The following is an 18,877-nucleotide window of genomic DNA, read 5'->3' as shown; positions in this document are numbered from 1 at the left end:
TTTGTATTTAATATTTTACTTTTTATTAAGTCATGAGAAGGCAGAAAAACTTTTGGTAGGGTGTCTCTTGCCACCTCACCATATAGGGTGGCATGACAAACCCACTTAAAACTTGACACTTGTTTAATTTTTATTATAATCTTTTAGAAGGGTTAATTTTCTGTTCTAGTTTAGAAGGGACTCTTGTCTTTCTATTATTGTGCAAGAGGACAAGAATTTGCATTTCTTTGGTCATAACTCATTACAATTAAGTCAACTCCTGCTGGATATAGCCACCAAAAGCATGCAAACAAATGGAATTAAGATTCCCCGCAGTACTTTACCCAAAACTCCATTCAAAGATAAGCTTTCACAAAATTAGAGATAAAAAAAGTACAATTAAGAAGTAAGAACAACATAAAATTCAACAGAAAAATATTATAACAATAAACTTTATTTCCCTTATATATAAGCACATACCAAAATCCACTCTGTTTTAATTAAGTCATGGGGTTTTCTTCTATAACCATGTTTTTAATTCTTAGCTTCCTCTTCACCTTTCTTATTCCTAACCAAGCCTCTGTGAACTCCATGACTGACCCCATCAGTTTTTCCTTCCCCTCCTTCTATCCCCAAAGTTGTAATAGTGAAGGTGGCCTAATATGCATGGGCTCTGTAACTGCAGGCAATGGGTATTTGAGCCTTACACCAGAGCCACCACAAAACGAGTCGACTTCATCATCATCATTTTCACCATTGTATAAGGTTGGGAGGGTTTTGTATCGCTACCCGGTGCTTGCATGGCCGGCTTTTATCTCCACCTCCTTCACTGTTAGGATCTCTGCCTTCCCAAACACAACAGGCTCTGGAGATGGAATGGCCTTTGTCTTTGCACAGGATAGTAGCCCTTCACCACCTGATAGCTATGGCTCATTTCTTGGACTCCTTAATAGATCAACTCAAGGTTAATACCTTTTAATATTGTGACTTTTTTAATGTGTCTAGTCTTCTTTTGGTATTTAAAAGTGTATAAAGTTATGTTGCCCGAAGTAATATTACATGTATCACATTTTTATACTACATTATTTGCATCACTAATATAAGTAAAACTCACTTATATAAGTGGGTCTCACATCTATCAGTGATGTAGTACTAAAGGTTGATGTGTTTGTTTCTAATTTGGTTTTTCAAGCTACATAATTCATTTTTTCTTGACTTATGCTACATTTACAATTTTACATTATTCATGTACTATATTATTAGGTGAAACTCACTTGTATTAATGGTTCATATCTTTATTAGTAATGTGATACAAGAATGTGGTTTATACTTTTTATTATTTTGGATATTCTCTGCAAGCTGTTGATTATGGTGAAGTTCTCAAAGCCAGAATTTGTGGATATTTAATCCAACCTTTTACAGATAATGATTGCTAGAATTATCAAACTTATCCACATTGGCAAGGGAATATATAGATATACACACACACACATATATATATATATATCTAATTTTTAACATCCACTGATGCTGTCCAAAAATTAGGTGGTGTGGTGAAGCAATTTGCTGTGGAGCTAGACACTTCCATGAACCATGAGTTTGACCCAGATGGGAATCACATTGCCATTGACACAACAAGCATAATCAACCCAGTTGTAGCAAAGAGTCTCAACAGCACAGGCATTGACCTCAAGAGTGGAAGAGACATCAAGGTTACAATTGAGTATGATGGCTGGAGACAGATTCTCCATGTCTCTGTTGGGTACTCTGAGAACCCATTAGTGAGCTTCCTCAACCATTCAATTTCCATGTTTGAAACAGTCCCAAGCTCTGTTTATGTTGGCTTTACTGCCTCTACTGGGACTCTCCCAGAGAGCCATCAAATCCTTGATTGGGTTTTCACATCAGTTGAATTGCCAGTACTTCCCAACATCCAACCTGAAGGGCCTAAAAAAGTACATCATGGAAAGATTAGAAGCATTTGGGTCATTGATGTTCCTGTTTTTCTGGGTGTGTCAATTTTGATAGCCTGCATATACCCTCTAATTTTAAGGGCTCTGAAGAGAAATCAATGTACTAGGAATCAGAATGAAGACATAGAAAGCAGGTCAAGAACAGCTGCAAATGCCCCTAAAATGTTTACTTACAAACAGCTTTCAAGGGCCACTGAGGACTTCAGCAAGGAAAATCTGCTTGGCTCAGGTGGATTTGGAGTTGTCTACAAAGGCATCATATCTTCAGATGATTCAGGTCCTCCAAAAACTTTTGCTGTCAAGAAGATTTCAGCAACTTCTAAACAAGGTATGTTCTACTTGCATTGTATTTTGAATCAACAATTGATCAGTTTTTAAACTATTGCACATCCTCTAATAGGCCTAAAACCAGTCACATTTGGATGTCATGTCTCTAATAAAAGCAGGAACCACTTGTATAGTAGGTCGGTAGAACCTACTTGTACAATGAGTCTCACCTCTATCCAAGATGTGATCCAGAAATGTGACGTCTAATATAGTCCCTCTAACATTACTCTAATTTTCGTAATTGTTTCTTCCAAATCTATATGCACTGAGACAATTTTCATCTCCAAACCCAAACAGGGGAAAGGGAGTACTTAGCAGAAATATGCACCATTGGGCGCCTGAGGCACAAAAACATAGTGCAACTCCAAGGCTGGTGCCATGAAAACCAGCATCGCTTCCTCGTCTACGAATACATGCCTAATGGAAGCCTAGATCGCTTCATTGGAAAGGGCATTCTTGATTGGAGAACCAGGTACAATATATTAACAGGATTGGCATCAGCATTACTATACCTCCATGAAGAGTGTGGCAACCCTGTGGTTCACAGAGACATTAAACCAAACAATGTGATGTTGGACTCTGAGTACAATGCTCATCTAGGTGATTTTGGGCTAGCAAGACTAATACTCAAGGATACCTCGGTTACAATCCCACTAGCTGGGACCCCCGGATACTTGGCCCCGGAAGTGCTAGACTTAGCAGGGAAGGCTACCCCGGAATCCGATGTCTATAGCTTTGGCATGGTGGTACTAGAAGTGGTATGTGGGAGAAGATCAAAGGGTATCATGGATGACTATAGTTTAGTAGAATATGTATGGAATTTGCATGCAAGAAATGCACTGCTGGAGGGTGTGGACCGAATGCTAGCTCTAGATGGAAAATTTGAGGAGGAACAAGTGAAGAGGACATTGATGGTTGCCCTTTCTTGCTTGCATACAGATTTTATGTTCAGGCCTAAGATAAGGAAGGTGGTGCAGATTTTGATGAACCCAAATGAGCCTCTAATGGAATTGCCATACACTAGGCCAAGGCCCAGTGCAGTTTATCAGTCAGTATCTTCCTCTGCTCCAGCCACTGATTTTGGGTCTAACAGTGCATCTATGAACTGTGACAATGCAGTATGAGGTTGCAAATCCAAAATGAGCATTTCATAAAATACATGATGTTCTTGTGGAATTGATATGGATCACACAGCTGGTGCAACAAAATTTCAGTAATGTGAGATTTTATGTTATTCTTTTTAGTTAATTTGTTCATTTTTTCAGATGTAAATACTTTTTTCTTTTTCTTTTTCTTTTTTTGGCTTGATGTACATACTTTGTAAAAGAAAAAAACAAAAAAGAATGTATGAACATATAATTTGATTGCAAAAGCATTTAGAAGATGAAAAATATAAAAGAAAGTGCGTCTGCCGGGAGTCGAACCCGGGTCTATTGCTTGGAAGGCAATTATCCTAACCGTTGGACTACAAACGCTTGTTATTTGATCACATCTAGTTGTTTTATTAAATATATAATGGTGTTAAGAAACAAAAGCAGTTCATCCATGATGGATATAATTTTGGAAGATTTATAGTCTAGTCCATTTTATGAGTCTTTCTTAGACTAATACCGGTAGTAATTTAGGGCCCGTCTGGTAACGTTTTACAAAAAATTTTCTAAAAACTGTATTGTAAAATGAAAATGACAAATTAAATTTTACATTCTCAAAATATGAGAAGGCGTCTGATAGCGTAATTGAAAAACAATTATATAAAACAAAAATAATGAAAACACATTTGATATTAACTAATTATTACAACCAAATAATTATATTTACAAAAAATATCAATTATAAATTATTATTAACCAATTTAATAAAACATATAATTAAAAAAGAAAAAAGTTTCATAAAACCCAACTCACCTCAGTCAGCGCAACTACTTTGGAGGTGGAAGAGTTGTTGGTGACCGTATTATTAATGGAGACAAGACTGCAAACACCTATGATCTAGTTGAATGAATGTATTTTCTCTATGTGTGGGTTGTAAGGCTCGTGAGCTTTCTGCCATTGATGTTACGAGGAGTCTTGATCCGTTTATTGAAACGAGAATTGGAAACTATAGAGGGATTACAAAGTATATATTTTGAGAGATGGGTAAAGAGAGAGAGATAGAGAGGGAGAAAGAAATAGAAGAATAGATGATAGATGAAGAGAGATGGGTAAGGTGGGTAGCGACGGGGGGTAGGGCTGCTGCTGGAGGTGGGTCTGGCTATGTGAGGAGGAGGTGCAGATCACATGTTTTTTTTTTTTTTTTCAGTTCTAATTTTTTTTATTTGTATCTGTGTTCTCTATGTTTTCTAAATTCATTGAAAACATCATTTAGTCATTTTCTGAATTTACACTGTAAACTATAAATTCTATTTTGTATTTTTCAAAAACTGTTTTCTCAATACGGCAACCAAACACATTTTTGTCATTTTTTGAATTTGTGAAATGAAAAACCGTTTTGTAAAATGTTACCAAACGCACCCTTAGAGTTTTTAATCAAGTGCTTTTATTTTTATTCTTTGACGACTTTATGTTAGTTTTTAATGCTTCTACAAAGTCTACTCTATACCCTAAGAGGGGAAATACCCTTTAAATATAAAAAAGACTTTATTTTAAATTAAAAAGATTTTCTTTATAAATTAAAATGACTTTATTATGAATTAAAAAAATTATAAATTAAAAAAAAATTCTTTTAAATTTTAAAACACGTCATTCTCTTTCTAAAAATTATTTTTCTAAATGGCCCGAGCTTAATTATCTTTATAATTTTTCAGAACACTTGCTTGGTCCATATTATCAAAGCAAAGTTTTGATCTGAGACTTTTTTTTTTCTTTGATCGTATGGCCTTGAGATTCTTCAAACCTAGTCTGGTCCAACTCAGAAACCACCAACTGGCCCATTCCCATAAAATCCCTTCAAAAAGCACCGAAATGTCAAGTACAAATCAAAATGATTGTAGACTTGTAGTGTCAGAAAGACAAAAGTCACAACACTAATACAAAGACCTAATAAAAAGGTGAGCTATCAAAACCAACTTTATGGGTTATGTCATAAATATGATCACAGAGAAGACCACTGTGGTCGTGGAGGATTGGAGGAACCTTTTCAAAGGTAGGTGGCCTAACACAATCCCATTCTGGAAGGCAGAGTCTGGTTCACAACTAGTTTCTATGTCCCAAAATCTTCAAAAGTCATATTACTATGTTTTTTTGGTTGGAAAACCCACACCCACAAAAACAGCCACCCTCTTAACATCTTTCCAATACAAATGAGTGAGTTCGTATTTGCACAACATTAGTGTTGTGACCTTTTAGAAGTGAACAATAAGCTCAAAATTATCGTTAATAAAGATTCAATCCATCAAAATATTTGAAGTTTTTTGCGACATGATGTCGATAACAATCTTAGATTCACCTTCAGTTTGCACCTTATCAAAACTTGTTAAAGAACCAAGTCATACAACTTAGTTTTTATACATTTTACATGTATAATTAAATCAACTTAAAATTATTATACAAAATGACTATTATTGGAAATAAATTGAAAATAAGCATTATGGTTTTAACTTTTAACAGAAAAAAAAAAAAAACTATAAAATTATATGTCAAAGAGAGAGAGTGGAAAGAATAAAATCAATGATGAAGATGCCATAAAATAGATTGGAATAAATTATAGAATAAAAGTAAAATGTAATTGTCGCATCTCTTCTTCTTCCCTAAGAGCATCACCAACCGTAGTCTATCTCCAACACTAAATTTGGAGTTAATAATGGGAATATTCCAAGCATGTTCTCTATAGTATTAAACACTACTTCTTTTTTTTTTTTTTTTTTTGGCCAAGAGTATTAAACACTACTTCAACCACATGCCATATTCTCCGACGCTAAACTCCTTTTTTTTTTTTTTTTCCTTATATAAACTAACAACTGCTCACCTCTTTCTCATCTAAACTAACAACTGCTCACCTCTTTGGTGTACATTCTCTTTTCGACTTCTCCACATTATTTTGTGTACATTATTAATGTTACATAATTGATTAATAAATTAAAAATATTTAAATATATTCAAGTTTGGTCTAATATTAAAAATCTTTGTGATGCTATAATTTTTATCAATAAAAAATTATAAAAGAATAATTATTATTATTTCAAAGTAATAAAGGACATGGAAGGAAATAATAATGTTTTAACTGGGGAGACAAAGATAATAAAAAAATATTAAAAAATGAAAATCAAATGGCATTAACAATTTCTCTACGGCAAAATTGGAGTTCAAAACTTTGAGAGCTACTATTTGCACACTTTTTTTTCTTTTTGCACACCATTTTTTTAATTTTTCTACTAATATACCCTCTACCCTTTTCTAAAATTTGGAATTTCTTTTGCACACCTCTTTCATTACCAAAATATTTCTCTTTTAAAACACCCTCACCCCACCCAAACAATACACACCTTTCATCTAAAACCAGCACCACCACACGCAGCACCCCGCTCCACCCCCAATCCCACCTCTCTCTCTCTCTCTTTCTCTCTCTCTCTCTCTCTCTCTCTCTCTCTCTCTCTCTCTCCTCCCTCCCTTTTTCTCTCTCTGGCTTATTAACACAGTCACCCCGCACCACCGTGCACAGCACTCGTTTGGCACTGGTCCGCTGAAAATGTCACACTCGTTCGGCAGTCATCCTCCAAAAATGTGAGTGTCGTTCGGCAAGTACCCACCGAACATCCAGAACCCGTTCGACAAGTACCCACTGAACCAACTGCTCGGAGAAGATGGGTCAGGCTCAACATGTTGTGCTCGGCGATGTCGGCAGCTAGGCACTTTTCCGATGTCGGTGGTTGCAATAGAAGATTGGTGTTGGTAAAGATTGCAAGGTAAAACACAATGGCAGCAGGCAAAAACTTCTTGGTTGTCTTGAATATGAAGGGATCATGGTGCAAAAGTCCAAACTTTCCCAAAACCCAAACTCCTAAAGCAGAAATAAGGTATTGTAGTGCGGTCAAAAGGCCAAGGTAGTTGAATATGGTTACGGCAAACTTGTTTATCACAGCTAACAAGCTAGAACAAAGTGCATACCCAATCACGAGACTGCTTGTGGTGTAGTACTACTTGGTAGAATCAAGTCTAAGCGAAGAAATTGTGACTAACTAATATTAGAGAGCAGCGAGAGAGGATAGAGAATAAAGAGTGTCAGGGATGATAGAATTAAAGCATCCAACCCAAAATCAATTAGTAATGGGTGGAGAGGCCTAAGACTTATAAGCATATATACTAAGCTCTAGTTTTCCGATGTGGGACATTACTCCACATTACTCTCAACCCGCCCCCGCACGTGTAGCGAGATTTTGAGCCTTACACGTAAACAAATTGTATTGAGTGACGTGGGAGCACGTGTGGCCGTTGGGCCTTACACGAGGATAACCAAGCTCTGATACTATGATAAAATTAGAGCATCCAACCCAAAACCAATTGGGAATGGGTGGAGAGGCTCAAGACTTATAAGCACATATACTAAGCTCTAGTTTTTCGATGTGAGACATTATTCCACATTACTCAACAAGGGAGAGAGAAGATAGAGGAGAGAAAGGTGGTGTGGCTAGGTTGGTGTAAGTGGGTTGGGGGAGGGTTTTAGGGTCTTTTCATAATGGGGTTTTAGGATTTTTTCACTAATTAAGTAATGAGGCTGTGCAAAGAGAAAAAAAAAGTGTGTACAAATAACATACCTTAAAACTTTCTCACGCTAAAAGTTTATTTTGGGAAAGTGTAAAATAGCTTACGGGTGCAGCTCGTCCAACTCCAAATTTGAGATTATGAAATACGGTTGGTGATGCTCTAATCCCCTACCGGCTTTGGGCCATTATGTCCATGAAAATAAGGGTCTGTTTGGACCAATTTTCTAAGAAAAATGTATTTAACTATTTATTTATGCTTTTTATAATATGTTGACGTAGTTTCTCTGCTGTTCTGTTTTGCTTGTACGTTGGATGTTAGAAATGTATTAATGTTGCGTGTATAATAAGGCTAAAAATTAAAACCAAATGATGTTACTTTTCATTCTTGAAAAAAAAGAAAAAGAAAAATGAAATTACTTTTCTTTTTGTTTTTATAAAATATTATTATATCAGGGACTTAGTAGATTGACATAAGTCTACTTAAATTATAAACATATATAAATATTAAAGATAATATAATATTTACCATTATATGGAAAAACTTTCGAAGTTGTGCACTTTATTTTCCTAAAATAGGCTCTACAAGACTACAACTAATGTAGTTGTATTCCCAATTGCAAAGGGTTCATCTCCAATTGCATTCCAGACATTTCCAAAGTCTAAAGCTCGATCTACTTTCTTTAACGTAGACTTCACTCTTCACTTTCATTTGCTGAAAATATTTGACTTTGTTTGAGTGATGGGTATGGTCGGTTTATCCACATATTTACTTCGAGTAGCATTGAAGACTCTATGAGCAATAATTAATTAAAGTTTCTAAATTAAGTTTTACTTGTGCAATGGCCCAAAACAAAAGCTTTACTTGTGCTTCCTGGCCAAAAAAGAAGAAGCTTTACCTGTGCTTGTAATTCACTACTAATTCTCGCATCCTATGCAAAATGGCCTCCCTACAGAGTACAGCCTACAGGCAAATCAAACAAGTCTTTTTCTTTTTTTTTTTGGTCGAAAAATCAAGCAAGTCTATTAACTGTAAAACCCATAGTCTAAAAGCTAAATTCTAAATTCTAAGATGATTAGACTCAAAAAAGTTATTTTCTTATTGGGATTGAAAAAAAAAAAAAATCCACTTTTGGTTTATCCTAACTAAAAGAATTCACAAAATTTTGTCTTGCCTATCAATGGACAAGAGATCTAGCGTCAAAGAAACTCAGCCTTACTTAATAGTTGTTGCTTGAAGTGAGACATTTGTTTCTTGTTTATTTGGGAGAAATACGGGTTTAGAATTTAGGATCTCTTTTAATATTAATCTAGTTATATTTTTATCTACAATATTGTAGATAGAAATATCATATATTTATAGCTTGTTCAAGGAAAGAATAACCTGATTTGAGTATGATAATTGAGATTATGAATGACTATTTTATTAGGGCACCATATAATAGTTGGAATTAGTAGTTAGATGGATCAACATTGCAAAAATTGGTTAAATGTCAAATCCAACTTGGAGTTTTTAAATGAACTGAGAAAAATAAATTTGGGGAAAGAAGGCTTTTAGTTGGAAGCCAGCCAGCCATTAGGGAAATAGTCAATTGATTAATTGACCATCTTTGATTTTGCTATGCACCCATGAGGCCATGAAGGTGCATGAACCTTTTATCTCTAAATATATAATAATGATAGTAATAAGCATGGAGACTTAATTCATGTATTCATGGAAATTTCTATAATAAATTATCTACACAACAACTAAATATATATAATGTTAACATTTTGAAATGTCATATCAAATCCAACACCAAAATCTACACTATCTACCTAGTCAAAGTTTATACATAACAATGGCATAAAAAAAGACCCAAAAAAAAAAAAACACAGTTTGTACACAACAAAGCAAGCCCACTTATTCTAATTCTTATTATATATTTTCATGTAATTAGAAGAGAAATATATGGTTCTGCATCCTTTCTCACAATTCAAGCCTTAAATTCCCTTGATAAGCAGCTTAGGAACATGGTAGTTTTGGGGTTTTTTTTTTAAAAAAGGAAAAAGAAAAATAGAGGTAAGCATTAATTAAGTTACCATCTCACAACTTTTGTCAACTTTGTGAACATGCTGCAATCGTTCATAGTCCATACTCCATAGATTTTCTCACAATATTGCTTTATACAAATTGTAGTACAATCTGATCACATCCAAATCATTTCCTTGAATTGTTGAGAAAATTTATCAGTACTGCTCACTTCAAGTTACAAATATTTCATCCCCCTAATATATATAAGTTGGTAGAGTTCATAGAGGCATGGTCATGATGAGTACGTACTGAAAATTTCAATTTATTTGTAATTGGCAACAAACGCCATATGCATATTTCGTTTGGCTGTACTTCTGACATGTTTTCTTGAAGAATATTGAAGGTAATTACGATGAGCTTGTATCTATAAATTGACCAGCATCAAATTGCTTTTAACTTCATTTGGATGACCCATTTCTAGAAGTCGAGCCAAATTTCAACTTGTCCTAATTATTGGAAGAAAGACTGCGATTTTTTATCAACCATGCAAAACACAAATATTAATGTCATTTGTGTTGTTTTGATGTACTGGCTACTTTATCTACATATCAACCAAAGTATAAAGAAATTACATTAATTATAATGTGTTCAATTTTTGGTTTGTCACTCTTTTTCAAATAGTAAAACAAACTGTACGTCAAATTTATTTATGGTACGGTGGAATCAATGTAAGAGGGACAACATTAGCTGATGATGCATGTGGTGATTTATGTGTTTACTAATAACTGGTCATAACAATTGATTAACAAGTAAGTCTCATAATATGATCAACTAAATACAATTAAGGATATGTTCGCTCTAGCATATTCATTTGAAAGAGGATTCTATGTGATATATATATTTTTTTTTTGTTGATATAATGTTTGTGTCTAAAATGACATAATGACATTGCCTTGAGTTCATAGTTATACGTTTTTTGTTTAGCGTTTACTATTTGAGGATTTATATTGAAAATATAATTGAACAAAAGCTTGAACAATGTATTTTTAAATAACCGCCATAACATGAAAAAAAATTAAAAAATTACTATTAAACTAATAGCTAGTTACTTGTTTACCTCTTATTTGAGACAGTAAAATAAATGAAAAGTACCAACAACGCATTCCCTTGTGTGAAATTTTATTTTATTTATTATTGTTTGCCGAGAACTTTCATAAAAGGAGAAGAAATATATGAATAATGTTATATTTATCATATTTTTATATTATCTTACGTGTCATTATTTTATTGGACAAATTTTTTTTTTTTTTTTGAATTTTTATTTTTATTTTTTAATGTCTAATATATAAATGTCATATAAATTGTCACATAAAATAATATAAAATTATGATATAAAAATATAAAATATGTAGTACTATTTAAAATATATATATATATATATAAAAAAGGCCCATACCTCATAGTCCGCCGTGAGGATAAAGCCCCATACTTCATATGACGAGCTACGCAGACCGGTGGTCAACTGTTACAGTGGTCACGTGACGATTCCCAAGAGCGCGCGTTTTATGCTTCCTCAAATCCGAATCTATGCTATTTGCTCGGACTTCAAACTCACATTCCAATTCACTTCAATCCATACTTGCCTTTCAAACCCGCCACGTTTGCATTTCTTTGTTTTTACGGTTGGAAATAGGGATGGCAAAAATCCCCGCGGGGCCGGGTCCCCGCGGGGACCCGATCCGATTAAAACCCTAACGGGGGAAATAAATGGGGCCGGGTTCGGGTTCGGGGATTTAGGCGGGGCCCCGAGTCGGGGGCGGGGCGGGGATGGTTTTAGGTCCCCCGACCCCGAACCCGCCCCGTTTACACTAAATATATATATAACCAAAATTTAAACGTGATAAGTGCTATGCTGGGAATCGAACTTGGCACCTCAAACTCCTTCCTTCAGCTCCTTACCATCAGACCACCAACTTCTTATGAGTACACTATCCCAATTTATATATTTATACACAATTTAGATAATAAAACCCTAAACCCTAAACCCTAAACCCTAAACCCTATACCCTATACCCTATACCCTATACCCTAAACCCTATACCCTATACCCTAACCCCAAACCCTAACCCCAAACCCTAAACCCTATACCCTATACCCTAACCCCAAACCCTATACCCTAAACCCTAAACCCTATACCCTATACCCTATACCCTATACCCTAAACCCTATACCCTAACCCTAAACCCTATACCCTAACCCTAAACCCTATACCCTATATCCTATACCCTAACCCCAAACCCTAACCCCAAACCCTAAACCCTATACCCTATACCCTAACCCCAAACCCTATACCCTAAACCCTAAACCCTAAACCCTATACCCTATACCCTATACCCTAAACCCTATACCCTAACCCTAAACCCTATACCCTAACCCTAAACCCTATACCCTATATCCTATACCCTAAACCCTAAACCCTAAACCCTAACCCCAAACCCTAAACCCTAAACCCAATTTATATATTTATACACAATTTAGATAATAAAACCCTAAACCCTATATATACCCTAACCCTATACCCTAAACTTATTCTTCCAATTTATATATTTATACACAATTTAGATAATAAAATTAATAACCCTATACCCTATATCCTATACCCTAAACCCTATACCCTATACCCTAAACCCATACCCTATACCCTATACCCTATACCTTATACCCTAAACCCTATATCTTAAACCTTATACCCTAAAAGCCTTTAAACCCCATAAACCCTAAACCCTAAACTTATTCTTCCAATTTATATATTTATACACAATTTAGATAATAAAATTAATAACCCTAAACCCAAAACTTATTATTCCAATTTATATTTTTATATACACATTTAGATAATACAATTAATAACCTAAACCCTAAACTTATTCTTCCAATTTATATATTTATACACAATTTAGATAAAAAAATTAATAACCTAAACCTTAAGCTTTATATAAATGAAAAAACATATATATGTTAAGTAAATTAACAAATATATATGTTTAGGGTATATACCATATATTAATGTATGTTTGTTAAATTATATATTTATATATATGTTTTAAAACCCCAAATTCCAAACCCCAAAGCCAAACCTGAAAGGCTGAAACCCCAATACACCAAACCCTAAAGTCTAATCTCGAATTCTCGATCTCTCAGACTCAGTCTCTAACTCAGATTCTCAGTCACTCGACTCACTCGGTCTCTGTCTCGCCCTCTCGCCAGTCGCCTCTCTGTCTCGCCCTCTCGCCAGTCGCCTCTCTGTCTCGCCCTCTCGCCAGTCGCCTCTCTGTCTCGCCCTCTCGCCAGTCGCCTCTCTGTCTCGCCCTCTCGCCAGTCGCCTCTCTGTCTCGCCCTCTCGCCAGTCGCCTCTCTGTCTCGCCCTCTCACCAGTCGCCTCTCTGTCTCGCTTACTCCCCTCTGTCTGGACTCTGGTATGTATTTGGTTTTTGTTTGTTGATGCTTTCTGAATTGGTCAAGAACGAGTGTTGCTTTTAATTCCCTTCGATTTAACAGATTTTAGAATTGAAAGGTTGCCGTGCGCAACCATCTGTACTGCAGCTTTTGATGGCTTTTAATCTGTACTGCTTGTGAATTATGCTTGTGAGGCTTATTCCCAATTAAATTTCTGTCCTTGGCTAATTAGTATTTTGGTTGGTGCCTGTTTTTTATCCTAAAGAGAGATGAAAGATTTGTTAACTCTTCCCTCCCTAAATTTGTACCAATATATCTGATATATGAATGTGTGTGTGTGTGTGCGTGTAAGAATGTGTTTATTATCTATACTGGCAGTCCAAATATCTATACTTGCTTTTAACTTGTATAGGCAGCAACTTATATAAAAGTGTATCATTTCTTGCTTTTTATTTTTTATAGATGGACTCTACAGAAATGACCAGCGGCCATGGTGCTGAAAATGAGGAAAATCAGACAGCCCCACAAGGGCCACAAGGCACACAACTCACACAGCATTCACAGCCACCAAGACCCTCAAGTACCCCACAATCATCAAATACAACACCAACTGAGGGGGGAGGGGACAAATCTGTACCAAATACCATAAGTAGTGATTCAACTGGTGAAAATATACGTAAAAGGAGATGTACGTCACAAGTATGGGATCATTTCACCAAGCGTATCGTTGCCGGCAATATGAAAGCTGTTTGCAATCTTTGTAGTAGGATGCTAGGAGGGAATAGCAAGAATGGAACAAAACATTTACATGATCACATCAAATGTTGTCCTATGAAGAGACAAAGAAGCATATCACAATCAATCTTGAATCCTACAAGGAGTGGCGATGGGAGCTTTAAACTTGGTACGTATAACTTTGACCAAGACAGTGCAAGGAAGGAACTTGGTGTTATGATTATTATCCATGAGTATCCGATGTCCATGGTTGATCATATTGGGTTTAGAAGGTACTCCCAAACTTTACAACCATTATTTAAGGTTCCTTCTCGGAATACTATTAAGAGTGACATCTTCAAGATTTTTGAGTTTGAAAGAAATAAAACAATGAAATTCTTGGATACCAATGAAAGTAGAATTTCCGTTACTACGGATATGTGGACATCTAGCAATCAAAAAAGGGGATTTATGACTGTCACTACTCACTTTATTGATGATTGTTGGAGGTTGCAAAGTCGTCTTGTGAGGTAAATTTATTTAATTATTTGCTATAATTATTTTAATACGTTATGATGTAATCAATTCACTAATTTTGCTTTTAATTTAAATGATTTTTTGGTAGGTTTGTATATGTACCAAGTCCACACACTGCGGAGGTACTTGCGGATGTTTTGGTGGATTGCTTGTTGGAATGGAATCTCGATCGTAAGGTATGCACTTTAACGGTAGATAATTGCACAACCAATGATGCCATGATTGATATAGTTTTGGGGAAGTTGTCTTCTAGTTCACTTTTGTTGCAAGGAGGCTTTTTTCACATGCGTTGTTGTGCGCACATTCTAAACTTGGTGGTGAGGGATGGGTTAGATGTTATAAAAGAGAGCATTGAGGTTATTCGGTCTAGTGTTGCATTTTGGACCGGAACTCAAAAGAGAGAAGAAAGGTTTATTGAGGCGGCTCGACAATTAAGATTGTCAAGCACTAAAAAGTTGGAGCTTGATTGCAAAACTAGGTGGAACTCTACATATTCCATGCTTTCCACTGCATTGGAATATAAAGATGTTTTTCCACGGCTGAAAATGCGTGACTCTCTATACAAAAAAGTGCCTAGTGAAGAAGATTGGTCAAAGACAAAGGTGTTAGCTGAAAAATTGGAGCTTTTTAATGATGTGTCTGAGTTATTTTCAGGGTCCAAGTACCCTACTGCCAATCTTTATTTTCCAAATATTTGCAAGATTAGGTTGGCAATTGAACAATGGATTTTGTCAGATGTGACTGAGGTGAAAGAAATGGCATCAAATATGCTACCAAAGTTTGAGAAGTATTGGAATACTATGCATGGCTTGATGGCAATTGCAAGTATCTTGGATCCAAGGTATAAGATGATGTCCGTTGAGTTCTATTTTCCAAAAATCTATGGAGGCGAATCTTTTCTTAAGATTGAGGAAGTTAAAAAGTTAGTGTATGACTTGCTTAAAGAGTATCAACAAAAACCCAGTCAAAGTCATCAATCTTCTCAACATTCTAATGCTACTAGTGCTACTGTTTCACAAAAGGTTTCACCTCAAGTTGATCAAGAGTTTCTTGAGTTTTTGGCTATTTCTAAGAGCACTCAGAGTGTGAGGTCAGAGTTTGATCAGTATTTAGAAGAGTCTCTTATACCATTGGATGCTGATTTTGATATATTGGTTTGGTGGAAGACAAATGGGGTCAAATATCCTAAACTGCAATTGATGGCTAAAGATATTTTGGCTATTCCAGTTACTACAGTAGCTTCAGAATCAGCATTTAGTACAAGTGGCAGAATTGTGAGCCCTCATCGTAGTCGTCTTCATTCAAAAACTATAGAGGCCTTGATGTGTGCTCGAGATTGGCTATGGAAGGAGATAGAAGGTAATCTGAAAATTGTTTTAAAGTTTGCTAATTAATTTGTTTTAAGGTTTTCTAATAATATTTTTTTGTTTTGTTTTATGATAAGAATCAAACCCGAATGAGGTAGAAGTCATGGAATCTGAAACTTGCGTTTCAACTAATGATGATTTTGACATGGAGGAGGTAAGCAAATCATGATTGAATCATTTGATGGTTTAATTAATGAAGTGTGACTATTCTCACTTTATTTTGTTTTGATTGTTTAGGTTTCTTGCCTTGAACAGGAGAATAGCTCATTATATGAAGTGTGACTATTCTCACTCATTATATGGTTTCTTGCCTTGCTGATTCTAAGGTATACTTTGCTGACTATTACATTTATTATGGTTTCTTGCCTTGCTGATTCTAAGGTATACTTTGCTTCTTGAATTGTTGGATTGGGTAATTGTGCCAAATTAGTCATTTCATTTTCATTGGTGTTGGAGAACTGATTGAACTATGAAGATATACAAAATCAGATGGAGATCTGGAATCTGCCCACTCTTTTAGATGTAGGAGCATCTTGTGTGTTAACTGTTATATTTATTTTCAATCAGAAGTCTTTCAGTAGATTCTGCTACACTAGCTATGTATCAGTTGAGTTCTTTGTTTAGCTTTTTCATATTTTCAGTTTTTCACATGTTCAATGTAGAGGACCAATAATTCTTTATTTGATTTAATATGTTTATTGGTTGTTTACTGGGGACTGTGATCGCTTGAAGGGTTAGATTAGTTAATTGGGCCAACTACTTACTTCATTTTTAGTGATTTGAGACTGCTGATTATATTGTGAAGATATACAGAACCAAATGGGGTTTCTGAAATCCACCCTAGTGTTAAATCACTGTCACTTGTATGTATGAGCATTTTGTGTGTTGAATTTAATGGATTTATACAAGAAGCCCTTCAGTAGAGTATGTTATAGCTCATATGTAGCAGTTCAAGTTCACTTGAGACTACTCTTTTGAGATGCTTACTCTTATTCCTTGGTCTGTAGACACAGACCTGGCTTTTCTTGTTCCTTGTAAAGTGTAATTAATGGTATACTTTGCTTGAATAGCAATATGGTTGTCATAATCCACATCCCAAATTCCCAACCTAAAAATAGGACTATATTACTTCCTACACTGCTCTCTTTACTTCTTTAGTGTCACTTTCTTTATCTTAATATAGTTGACCATTATCAGATTAGTATTTTCTTCTTTTGGTTGATAGCAACATGGATCCTATCACAATAGGATAAAGCAAGCAAATTAATTATTCTTGTACAACTGAAAAGCAGATTAAGAACCCTATATATCTATGTGATTACAACTGAGCCAGCAAGTGATTACAAATTTACAATCATATCTCTCTTGGTGCAGGTTTGCAACACATTTTATGATCTTGGAGAATCAAGCATACTCCAACCATATATGAGTGATGTACTGATGCCATAAAGGAGATATCTAAACCATGTTTGAAGCTTGATGCCATAGATGTGTTTTCTTATCAATTGATGGATGTATCATGTATTTAGTTTTATCCATTTATGGACTATTAGAACATTAATTTGTGAGTTTGATGCATTGAAACATTAATAACAGGTCTGCAACTCTGCAAGTTTGATATGTATTATGTTAAGCAAGTTTGAATTGAATCTATTGATAATTTGATACTAGCAGGTTTGTATTAATATATTCATCAGGTTTGTATTAATAATTACTGATTTACTGCTAGCAGGTTTGTATCATACTGCTTAACTATGTAAATATGAGGAAAATGTAAATATGGGTTTGAATTGAATCTGTAAATATTATATTACTGCTAGCAGGTTTGAATTGAATCTGTAAATATTATATTACTGCTAGCAGGTTTGAATTGAATCAGGGGAGAAAAAAAAAGTGGACATTGAGGCGGGGATTCGGGGCGGGTTCGGGGAAGCCATTCCCCGGCGGGGTCGGGGACGGGGAATCCCCGTTTACATAATCGGGGATTTGGGGCGGGTTCGGGGATTCAAATAGTTTCGGGGGCGGGGGATGGGGGAGGCACCCCCGGCCCCGACCCGCCCCGTTGCCATCCCTAGTTGGAAAGGGTTTCATTGTTTTTTGGCCACACAAGCATTTTATTTGATGCTTTTATTGTTTTTATGCTGTGATTAAAAAGTATTCCAAAAATCGTTTTATATGCTTTTTAAAAATTGATTACGAGGCTTGATTGCCTCACAAAATTGTTTGTAGCATTTTTTATTAAAAAAATGTTTGAAAAATGAATAATAGAAAATCGTTTGGTATTCATGAAGAAGCTTTGAACTTTTCTTTGGCCGTCAAGAAGCTTTTTACTTTGGCAAGAGAAAGGAAACGCTTGATTAACAATTTGTTGATGGTAAGCATTAGTTTTTTAAACAACAAATAATAATTTATGTAGAGTTGTTATATTGTTTTTATTTATTTTTCTATTTCTCATTACCACAAACAAATATCCTACATTTATTAATACTCATGCCAATAATAGAATTTTCGTTCCAACCATGCCAATAATAGATTAAAGAAAATAATACATTATCTAATCCCACCATACGTACTAAAATAAGAGAATGTATAATATTTGTGTCAATGTTTTCATACTACCAACTCCCCACCTTCTATTGTAAAAGTACAAATTTAATCCCAAAAACAAAAGGATCGTGACTGCATGACTCGAGCATAAATGCACAATGCAAAGTCCTCCTCCAAAATCCCACCACTACATAAATAAGCATTTTGGTCCATAAAATAAATTCTTGAAAAGTCTATTGATTTTAACTACTAAATTTTAATAACTTTT

The 18,877-nt window shown here is 35.1% G+C and overlaps 2 protein-coding genes, 1 long non-coding RNA gene and 1 other non-coding gene across 4 annotated transcripts; 3 read left to right on the top strand and 1 right to left on the bottom strand.

Moving 5' to 3' along the window:
* The first annotated feature begins 486 nt into the window (after positions 1-486).
* LOC147279147 (putative L-type lectin-domain containing receptor kinase S.5) lies at positions 487-3,403 on the top strand. Its single transcript, XM_086252000.1, has 3 exons — positions 487-943; positions 1,525-2,280; positions 2,577-3,403. The coding sequence occupies exons 1-3, from the start codon at positions 487-489 to the stop codon at positions 3,401-3,403; spliced, it is 2,040 nt and encodes a 679-aa protein (XP_086108126.1).
* A 279-nt stretch (positions 3,404-3,682) lies between these two features.
* Positions 3,683-3,754, bottom strand: TRNAG-UCC (transfer RNA glycine (anticodon UCC)). The gene has a single exon. It is a non-coding gene; the product is annotated as a tRNA-Gly (tRNA).
* A 9,675-nt stretch (positions 3,755-13,429) lies between these two features.
* On the top strand, positions 13,430-17,623 carry LOC147279144 (uncharacterized). Its single transcript, XR_015123634.1, has 2 exons — positions 13,430-13,464; positions 17,437-17,623. It is a non-coding gene; the product is annotated as an uncharacterized LOC147279144 (long non-coding RNA).
* LOC147279145 (zinc finger BED domain-containing protein RICESLEEPER 3-like) lies at positions 13,922-14,692 on the top strand. Its single transcript, XM_086250072.1, has one exon. It carries the CDS (start codon positions 13,922-13,924, stop codon positions 14,690-14,692), a length of 771 nt encoding a protein of 256 aa, XP_086106198.1.
* Positions 17,624-18,877: the final 1,254 nt, after the last annotated feature.

This window comes from Dryas octopetala, chromosome 7, assembly GCF_963921425.1.
Source record: "Dryas octopetala chromosome 7, drDryOcto1.1, whole genome shotgun sequence".
Taxonomy (NCBI): domain Eukaryota; kingdom Viridiplantae; phylum Streptophyta; class Magnoliopsida; order Rosales; family Rosaceae; genus Dryas; species Dryas octopetala.
Note: the sequence above shows the minus strand (reverse complement) of the source record. Positions and strands in the feature narration are given on the sequence as shown.

Bases quoted from the DNA above. Each gene is read 5' to 3' on its own strand.
- LOC147279147 (XM_086252000.1), top strand. From the start codon at position 487: ATGGGGTTTTCTTCTATAACCATGTTTTTAATTCTTAGCTTCCTCTTC. The intron at 944-1,524 runs GTTAATACCTTT...TCCAAAAATTAG, and splicing joins CCTTAATAGATCAACTCAAG to GTGGTGTGGTGAAGCAATTT. The intron at 2,281-2,576 runs GTATGTTCTACT...AAACCCAAACAG, and splicing joins TTCAGCAACTTCTAAACAAG to GGGAAAGGGAGTACTTAGCA.
- LOC147279145 (XM_086250072.1), top strand. From the start codon at position 13,922: ATGACCAGCGGCCATGGTGCTGAAAATGAGGAAAATCAGACAGCCCCA.